Below are 10,672 nucleotides of genomic sequence, written 5' to 3' on the forward strand. Positions count from 1 at the left end.
TGCCTGCTAGAGTAATCATGACCGATTGTGGCTGGTATATCAAGCAAAAATACACCTACTAACATATGCAGAAACATCAGCAGGCCTGTTGAAGAAATATGTAATTTTCACAGTTGATCATCAAACAAAATTCGAAGAATAGGTAGTGCACTCCGAACCACAAACATAGGTGCTTGTTATACCATGAACATAGTTCCAATCTTCCAAGTACAGACACTCGTTTAGACATCAAGGTCCCAAATTTGGTCGGTGATATACAATTCTCCTTTGAAAAGGGTGTTGGAAGTATCAGAATGACATTGTGTAAATGGTATATTATTGCTTGCCGTCTTGTCGATCAGATATCAGGTTCACTCAAGTCCCTTTGGTAGATGATCAATTGACCATCATCATCTAAGACCAGTTTTCAAACACATAAGGAAGAAAGCTCATGAATAATGCCAGCTACAAACAAAGCTATAAACATTAAGAATGCCTCAATTAGAACTTGTCCCCAATCTGAAGCCATGTCACCAGGGCCTTTTTCTGTCGAAATGCTCTCTTGCTCCGATCTAAATGCCTTAAGCTACTTCAGAAAAGCCTTTTTTGCTCTAACACAAGGTATTGTTCCAAAGAATCTCTACTATACAAAACCACTGTCAATGAGCTTTCTATTCAGACTGACCTCATCCTGGGATTTCTGTGAAGACAGGCAAAATGATCTTGGAATTAGTCAGCTTCAACTTTAAAGGATGAATATACTGGTTTTTGCAACCACTTAGCACAACAGCCTTTAAGGGAGACATTACAATCACCTGATTGATTAGATGGCTTACAAAAGGAAGTCCCTTCATTAGCTTTGTTTCACCTTTTGCTGTTGTATGGCTCATAGCTGGCACAGCCGGCAACGTTGCTCTCGTAAACATAAACAACTCGACTACTTAAAAATTTAAAATAATAAGATGAATACATGACACAAGGACAGGTATTATCTGTTTTGCTGTTTGGGAGGCCTGATCTTGTTCTTTCTGCATATTTGAGAGACTGGCGACAACACCTTAGAATGTTGCTTTCATTGACAATTTAAAGGTAGCATGTGACTTATTCGCAAACCTCTACTCCCTGCATCATAAGAGATACACATACATTTGATGGAAATATCAATTTATTAAAGAATTAGAATCTAATCATCTTTACCACCCCTCTTGCCCACACACACACACACACACACACACACACACAAAAAAAAAAAGGGAAGAGAAGAGAAAATAAGAGAGCATTCATCAGTTTCACAGAAATTTGTAAGTAGTCTGAACTCTCTGAAGACATATTAGCCAACATTCGTTTTGTAGTCTTTGCAAATGAATGACAGAAACTGCTTTTCAAGAATAAAAGTGACCACATTTACGAGTGTAACAAGACACTTACTCAGTTAAAACCCTTTTAGCGGTTAAATTCACAAAAAAGCAACAAAGTATTATCCTTCAAATAGTAATGAAAAACTAACAAAAGTAACAGAGAAGAGAGAATAGACTTCAAGAAGTTACATATCTTCTCATCTTAGCAAATCTTTTAGTTTTACTAGGAAAAACTATAATCCTTGCTAGACATATCACATTATTTCCTACATACAGTAAGTGTTTTTATGTTCTTCGTAGTAGCTTTCTTTCCAGAGAGCCCTGATATTAAATTATTTTATGTTTAATTCGTGGTTCATGAACTCTCTACATGAACTGAAGACTTAAAGGCAAAAGACAATCGTGCCCAAGAGCAATAAGATATTACAAACTATTACTAGCAAAACTAACATATATAATGTTTGCATATGTTAGTTTTACTAGTAATAGTATAAAGCAATGCCGGAACGAAATCTGTTACTGATTTATAAGATACTGTTAATAATCAACATCTAAAAAACACGTAATTTAAAAGTGTGTCCAAACAATAACATTTAATATATTTTCATGCTTTATATTCCAATTCAAACACCCATGATCCAAGTTGTCAGACACCTTGTACAGAATAGATAATGCTATGATTTAAGGTCAGAAGCGAAAAAACCCTGCCAATTATTTAAAAATTCAAGTGAACAGCTTTATAGATAGTGGTACCAGTCACTCAGTTTTGTGTTCTGCGTTGCATCCTAGCTTTATAAAAAACTCTCAATTCCTAAGTGATGTCCTATGTGAGTTCAATGGCTTGTACATAACAAATTTGAGATCCAGGATATTGCGCAATATTTGGAAGGCAATATTTTACAGGGTAAATTATTGCTGCAAAATCTAATTGATAATGGTAAGAAGTAATGTTTATGTTCAGACAAGCAATGGCTATCTAAAATGAAATATTAAAGTGTGTGTGTGTGTCTGTCTGTCTGTCTTGCAAACTAATTGGAAAAACAATCCATTTACAGTCACTTGCTTCAACCAAAATATAGTATGAACTTACAGTGCCTTTTTTAAAAAAAATAAATAAAATGGAAGTATATACCAGGAACTTTAAAATGACGATAAAACTGCTTATTAATAAATGTACAAGTAGATTTCTATAAGTTGAGGAGAACAGTACCTAAGGCCACTAACCCTGAATGGATAACAAATGGAGCTAATAAAACCTGAACAAGCTATATAAAACTTTACCTGGTGAGGAAGAGACAAATGAGCTTCCAATGGTCAATCTGTCCATGTAAAAGATGCACGACAAGTAAATGGCAATAAATAGTAAATTTATAGAACAGAAGCAATTTCTATGGATATATTTTTTTCCTGTTGCCTGTTGGTTGCACTAAAGATGAAGAAAGAACATTTAAAGTAAAATTCTTAAAGCTTACCTGCTAGTTTAAATAGAAACAATTTCTTAAATTTGAGCTTGGTTGACAATAAAGAGTTTCCTGACACTTGCAAATCCAGAGATGGTTTTAAAAAGCTCTTCCTCCTAACCCTTGCAAAGTATTCCTTTTTTCTCACATATTGCTCCAAGAAACAGGGAAACCATACCCAAAGGCCCCAAGGTTGGAGGAGACGTCATAATCTTATATAAGCCATATATCAGTCCCCCATAATCCCATATGACCGATGTGAGACTCCAGTCCCATAACCTAGCAATGGACATAACGGGCACCCTCTCCTGTTGAGCTCAAGGAGTAATACAATCCATTTGCAAGTAGTTTATTCCTGCTGCTGAACCTGATTTTTACTGTTGAGAAGTTTAAGCATTGCTTTATATTTGGCAAGTTGTTTTTGGTTGCTAAATCATTTCTATGCTTCATTAACAGTATAAAATCAAACCATGGCAAAGCAGCATATCCATTTCTTAAGCATAGTTGCCCGGCTAAGGTTTCCGGCACGTGCTATTGAAGAGTGCAAGCAAAACTGGAGCTCGGCCTGTTCTGCTAGACCCTGTATTGATAGGGCCTGTTTCATTCCCCAAAGCTTTTTCAAAGTCCCAAAAAAAGCACTTCTCGGGCTCGCAACCATAAGGGCTTCCCCTTTAAGGCTGCTTCCCATTACTCAATAGAGCAATCTCTCACTACTGTTTGCTTATTCAGGATAGAGCAGGTAGCTGCGTACATGAAGAGGAGAAGAGAGGGTGGTTGCTTACCTTTAAGGTTTGAAAATGGGTTAACAAACAAAGTATATCTTTTGAATAGGGCTGCTTTTGCCACTGTTTGTGTAGACTTCTGATTTCAACTGCAGTCCACAAAACAAGATTGCAAGATTATTCTGCTTCACCCACAACTCATCATATTAGTGTTCTATGCTCAAAACACATGAAGTATTTAAGGATTAGTCACAGCAGTATCATTTCCACTTCCATGGTTCCATCTCATGTTTGTAAACTTGAAAGGCCTGAAAGATTTCGTATTCTATGGACATAAATATCACCAATAATCCCCACATGAACACTCACCATCAGTAAAATGATGGAATCTGTTAGAGTCTCGCAGCACAATTTGGCGACCAACAATTTTTGAAATGTATCGAAAAGCTGAGTGACAATCACCACAAACTCGCAGATTTTTCATTATCCTGATGGTGGAATTTGATGTGCGAGTAAGGACAAAGGCAATGGCCAGTTTCTCACTGTGATAACTCAGGAGTTCTTCCTTGCTCTCTGATTCAAGATCATACAAAGCAAAGCTTGTCTGTGGTACATAACCAGCCTCCCTCATCTTTCTCAGCAGTTCTCCAAGTTTTTCATAAATTGCATCTTTCTCTGGGTGTGATATGTCTCCTGCAACAAACACATGGACGCCATCCCTCATAGTGACCCAACTGCACCCAGCTTGCTTCTTTGCTGCTGCTAAACTCATTGCAGACCGGGTAATGGCCAAGTTTTCCCAATTTGATCCTGCAGCATACATGTTACCAAGAAGTACATAATTTGCGCCATTTTCGGGCTCCAGCTGCAAAAGCATCTCTGCAGCTCGCTTACCTAATTCACTGTTGCGACCACTGGTCCGACTGCAAGACCCCAGAACTGTTCTCCAAATAAGATTATTTGGCTTCATCGGCATTCTGTTGATGAAATCTTCAACTTTATCCAATTTACCTGATCGCCCAAGGAGGTCAACCATACATGAAAAGTGCTCCATTTGAGGTTCTAATCCGTAGTCGCTGCTCATAGACTCAAAGTACTTGAAACCTTTTTCAACTAATCCACCATGACTACAAGCTGATAGGACTCCAACAAATGTGACATGATTTGGAGGTTGACCTTCCTCCTTCATTTGTTCAAAAATCTCTAAAGCTTTGTTGGCAAACCCATGCCTTGCATACCCCGAAATCATGGTATTCCAGGTAAATATATTCTTCACTGGCATCAGATCAAAAAATCTTGCAGCATAGGCTATCCTTCCACATTTTGCATACATGTCAACAATTGCACTTCCCACCACAACATCAGATTCCAGATGAGCCCTGATTTGACAAGCATGGACTTCCATCCCACGCTCCAAAGTAGCAACTGAGGCACATGCACTAAGAACAGTTGCAAAGGTGAAGTGGTCTAACTTCTGACCACTCTGCATCATGAGCCAAACGAGATCAACAGCCTTGGATAAATACTCATTATGTACGCAACCAGATATCATGGTGTTCCAACTAACCTCATCCTTCTGAGCCATTCTTGAAAAGATTGATTCACAATCTTCCATTCTACCGCATCTCCCATAACAAGAGATGAGCGCATTTTCAATTGTAATGTTATTTGCAAAGCCATAATTGAATGCCAATGCATGAACCTGCGGGCCTAATTTAGAAAGAGAAAGGGAATCAGAAGAAATTGCCGAAAGTATATTCACTAAGGTCACCCCATTAAGTCTACAGCCCGATCGCATCATCTCCAGGATATACTTCACAGATTCCAATGCATATGTTTCTGAGTTAGCCAATGCACCAATGATAGAATTCCAAGAAACTTGATCATGCTCTGGCATCAAGGTAAACAGTTTCTGGCATTCTTTGAAACTTCTAGTATCTGCATACATGGAAAGTAGTGCATTGGAAACTGAGACATCAGAGTCAAGTCCTAATCTAAGTGCTTCTGTATGTACTTGCGCCCCTTGCCTCAGCCAACCCAAGCTAGCACATGAACTCAAACAGCTTATCAATGCAAAATTTGTGGGCCTAATTCCAGATCTCCTCATACGGCAGAAAGTAGTAACAGCATCTTCAAACAGTTCATTTTGGTCGAGACCAGCTATCAATGAGTTCCATGAAATCAAGTCTCTCTCGCCCATTTGTTCAAAAACTGCACGAGAACTATCAATAGCCCCACATCTTGCATACATATTAATAAGGGCATTGGCAACTGCAACTTTAGCATCCCTAAGGCCACTTCTGATTGCATAAGCATGGAGTTCTTTACCCTTTCTTCTCCCTTCTTCTAGTTCATCGAATTCTGCAAAAGCGCTTAATAGGACCACATAAGAGTCCGGATTGACTTCAACCAAATGTTTCATCCGTTTGAAAACATCAACAGCTTGTTCTCCTCGCTTTTGATTTACTAACCCAACCATCAAGCCATTCATAGTGACTGCATTTCTAGTACTCATACACTCAAAAATCTTCCATGAATCATCAATTAAACCAAACTTGGCCAATCCACTGACTAAAGCACTTCCTACATACAAATCATCCAGAAATCCAGATTTTTGCACTCGCGAGGCTATTTGCTGTAGTAAGCTTGAGCCAAATAGTGAAGAGGAAGATGCAACAGCAATTAAGCTACTCAATGTATAAGCATTAGGCTTAAAATTAAACCCAGAACATTCATGTTGCATCCTTGCAAACATCTTAAAAGCACCGATCGCGTCTCCTCTTTTAGAATACACTGAAATAATAGAGTTCCATGATACTGCAATCTTCCCATCTATTTCATCAAACACTCTCCTAGCATTATCCCCCGACCCCAAGAAACAACTTCCATACATCGAAATCAACACATTACCAACAAGCACATCATGAGCATAACTCATCTTCGATATCATACCATGAATTTGCAAACCAAATTTCAGATAATCAGGCCCTAAATCTTGGCAAGCGCGCAAGACACTACCAAATGCATAACTATTAGGGGAATAACCCGCAGAAACCATGTCCCTAAAAGTAGCACATGCTGCAACCAGCATACCATTTTGACCGTAACCCGAAATCAAGCAAGCCCAACTAACCAAATTTCTCTCAGGCATTTCATCAAACACCTTGCGTGCAGAAACAAGATCACCAAATCTAACATAAACATTAATAAGGGTATTAACAAGAAACAAATCTGCTTCAAACCCATGTTTGTAAATTCCAAGATGAAGCTGATTAGCTTCAATTGAGGAACAAGAATGCTGGTACCGATACACGAAAAAGTCTCGAATTTCAGAGCTACAAGTGTGTTGCAGAGGAGGGTAAGAGGAGGAGAAAGGAAGAAAAGTATCATGGTGGTCGACAATGGCGGCGCAACGGCTTCTAGGATGCGAAGAAGTGGTGGCTGCTAGCGTAGAGAAGCGAAAGGAGCACCAAGTGATGAAACTCCGTTGGAGCACTCGGAGAGACATTTACAGTTTACTTGGTGTTCAATTCGTTCATACTTTATATATGGCGCCAAAGTTTAATACCCGTTATCACGGGTTTTACGATTCATAAAGGTGGTTGTAGGTTGTGACTTTCTATACCCGGTTTGCTTCATGTTGGCTAGTTCTTGATCTACAAAGGTCCTATTGGCTATGTGTTGCGTCGTGATGACAAACATAAAAGGCTCGATTTTTAGCACAAACAGAATAGCAGCAAATATGGTGGGAGCAGGATCTTTTCATTGAGCATTTTTGTGAAATTTTTCTGAATGACTGCTACAATATTCTTGATGTCTTATATATGACAGCACCCAAAAGTTAACCTAGAGAATTGGCCTCTTAGAATCACTAGGAACATTACAGATCATTACAGAGCAAACAAAAATACATTGCTAGCCTATAACAGCACTAACAGACAAACAATACTCTACCTACTACAGCATATATTACTACTCTCTATTTCATCACTTCCCCTCAAGCTTAGAGTGAGGAAAGTGAATGAACTCCAAGCTTCGACAAGAGTTGATTCATTTGTTCCACGGATAGAATTTTGGTGAACACATCTGCTAGTTGTTGAGTGGTGTGAACATAGGTAGGGGCAATAACACCTTCATTTGACTTGTCTCGAATGAAATGACAATCAATGTCAACATTCTTTGTCTTCTCATGATGAACAGGATTAGCTGCAATAGCTAAGGCTGCTTGATTATCATAGTATATAGAAGTTATTCCTAGCTTGTTCATTCCCAGATCTTTCAAGAGATTCTTCAACCACATTACTTCACAAACAGTCAAAGCCATTGATCTAGTCTCTGCTTCAGAAGTGCTTCTAGCAACAACAGATTGTCTTTTGGATTTCCAAGAGATAGGAGAGTTCCCAAACAGAATACAGAACCCAGATGTTGATCTTCTGGTATTCTGGCATGCTGCCCAATCACTATCACAGTAGGCCTTTAGTTCTGCACTACCCTTTGAAGCAAGAAGTATTCCTTATTGAGTGGAACCTGACAAGTACCTAAGCACCCTCTTAGCACATTGATAGTGCACATCAGTTGGTTTATGCATGAATTTACTCAATACATGGACTGTAAATGCTATGTCAAGTCTTGTGATTGTTAAGTAAATGAGTTTTCCCACCTGATATGGCTCAGCATCCTTTAGCACACTTCCAGTGTCATCTTTCAGCTTTAAATGAGGGTCCATGGGGATCTTGAGTGGTCTTGCATTGGTCATTCCATATTCTTCCAAAATATCAGCAGTATATTTTCTCTGAACATTCCTTAATCACTTATGTCAACTTCAATGCCAAGAAAATATCTTAGTTCACCCATGTCTTTCATATTGAATTGAGAGGCTAGGAATAATTTTGCTTCATTCACAGCTTCTATGTCATTTCCAGCAACTATCAAGTCATCAACATAGACTAGGATCACAGTCAAGATTTTGCCCTTTTTCTTACAGAACAAAGAGTAATCAGATTTTGACTGTGAGAACATGTTGCTTTTCAGTGCTCCACTCAGCTTTGCAAACCACTGCCTAGGAGCTTGTTTAAGCCCATATAGTGAGTTTTTTAGTTTGCACACTTTGTCAGTTTTCAAGGCAATTTTCTCCCCCTCTCCTTGAACACTTATTCTGCTTCCAATTCCTGTATACCCTTGTGGCAACTTCATGTACACATCTTCCTGCGATTCACCATGTAAAAAGGCATTTTTAACATACATTTGATGCACATTCCAGCCTTCTAAGGCAGCAACAACAAGAAGAGATCTCACAGTAGTCATTTTTGCTACAGGAGCAAATGTTTGGTCATAGTCAATACCATACACTTGCTTGTTCCCTAGGATGACAAGTCTTGACTTGTCTCTTTCTTTCTCTCCATTAGGTTTGTATTTGGTTTTATACAACCATTTAAAACCTATTGCCTTCTTCCCTTCTGGCAGGTCAGCTATTTCCCAAGTGTCATTGTTTTCAAGGGCTTCTAATTCCTCATTCATAGCATTGACCCACTCTTGGTTCTTAACAGCTTGTTTGAAGGAATTTGGTTCAGGGTTTTTTGTGACTTCAGACATGAAAACAGAAAATTTATTGCTGGTTGGGATATTGGCAATTGGTTCTATCTTTTCAGGAGCAATTTTGAAACAAAGATTGGACTTTCCTATCACATAATCTTGTGCCATTTAGGTGGCACATGTGGTCTACTGCTCCTTCTCATTCTATCTCCATTATCATTTTGATCATTATGAACAGTTTCATAGTCACCAATATCTTCCTCAATTTCCTCTATATTCCCCAACTCCAAATTTTCTTCCATTGCTATCTCCTCATTATCTTCTATTCCCTTATTATCAATTTGAATTCCAGTGTTGTCTATAATTTCAGTTTGAGTTTTACTATGGGGATGAAATAATTTGTAAGGGCAAACAGACTCAAGAAATTTCACATCCCTACTCACAAAAACTTTATTTTCTGCCAGGTTCAACAGTTTGTACCCCTTTTGATTTAAAGGATGTCCTAAGAATACACATGGCACACCTCTCATGCTAAATTTGTTTACATTTCTACTTGGATTACTTTCCATAGCCAAACATCCAAAAACTCTCATGTGACTATAAACTGGTTTACTTTAAGTGAGTACCTCATATGGACTCTTGTGATTCAAGAGTGGTGTGGGCAGTGATAGGTTGTCGTACACCTGTCAAAAATAAATTCCTAACAAAACCAACTAACATTGTAGTAGGGTAAGTAGGGTTGAATCCACAGAGAGATGGTATTCAATCTAACCTCTAAGAAATTGGAGAAACTAAACTATGTCACGAAATTGGGATAGGGAAGTAGTCTAAATTAAAATAGGAATAAAACAATTAATAAAAAGACCTAGGGTTATGGTTCACCATGTTTATAGTTCTAAATCTATCAAATATCAATAACAATTCAATCAATCAATTATCTAGAGCAATTGCTAAGCCTACGGTCGGGTCTTAACACTCTCAATTCAACATATGCAGTACGGTCGCTAACATAATCAAAATTGCTAATTGTAGGGAAGCCTCTAAAAGTAAGATCTTTCTATTCAAACTCTTATTAACAAGAATTAATCAAACAATTGATCAGGTTGCAAGATTAACAATAAAACACTATCAATTAGAGAAATTAATAATTAAAATATTAAAAACATCAATCAAGATTCATAATATAAACATGGATTCCCAAACCGTAGAAATAAGCTACTCAAACATGGAAGAAATAATTAAAACTAGATCTAAGGAATAAAACATAATTAAAAATAAGAGATATAAATAAAATACCTCAATGAATTTAAATAATAAACCCAAGAATCATCCATGGAAGAATCCATGGAGATGCCATGAGAAACTAGGGTTCAAGAGAAAACTAAAAGAACGTAAAATAACAAAAAGCATAAAAAGGCATAAGGGAAAAATAATATCCCTTGATTATTTATAAACTTCCTAAATCTAATCTAAAAATAATTAAAGAAAAGAAATAAGAAAATAATATATACATAAGTTGCAATATTATTGGATGATAAAGGATGACGTGGTACGAAGACTAAGTACGATGTGGGACGAAGAAGCTACTCGAGGCTTCAAGGGCTGCTCGACCAGACCTGCG

At 37.8% G+C, this 10,672-nt stretch overlaps 1 protein-coding gene across 1 annotated transcript; it reads right to left on the reverse strand.

The window, feature by feature from the left end:
* Positions 1-147: 147 nt before the first annotated feature.
* On the reverse strand, positions 148-7,721 carry LOC110730821 (putative pentatricopeptide repeat-containing protein At5g09950). The gene is made up of 4 exons (XM_021910646.1): positions 2,810-7,721; positions 2,619-2,656; positions 795-1,101; positions 148-679 (listed from the first exon to the last, which is right to left on the reverse strand). The coding sequence occupies exon 1, from the start codon at positions 7,025-7,027 to the stop codon at positions 3,860-3,862; it is 3,168 nt and encodes a 1,055-aa protein (XP_021766338.1). The 5' UTR covers positions 7,028-7,721; the 3' UTR covers positions 148-679; positions 795-1,101; positions 2,619-2,656; positions 2,810-3,859.
* Positions 7,722-10,672: the final 2,951 nt, after the last annotated feature.

Source organism: Chenopodium quinoa, unplaced genomic scaffold (genome assembly GCF_001683475.1).
Source record: "Chenopodium quinoa cultivar QQ74 unplaced genomic scaffold, ASM168347v1, whole genome shotgun sequence".
NCBI lineage: Eukaryota > Viridiplantae > Streptophyta > Magnoliopsida > Caryophyllales > Amaranthaceae > Chenopodium > Chenopodium quinoa.

Bases quoted from the DNA above. Each gene is read 5' to 3' on its own strand.
- LOC110730821 (XM_021910646.1), bottom strand. From the start codon at position 7,027: ATGTCTCTCCGAGTGCTCCAACGGAGTTTCATCACTTGGTGCTCCTTT.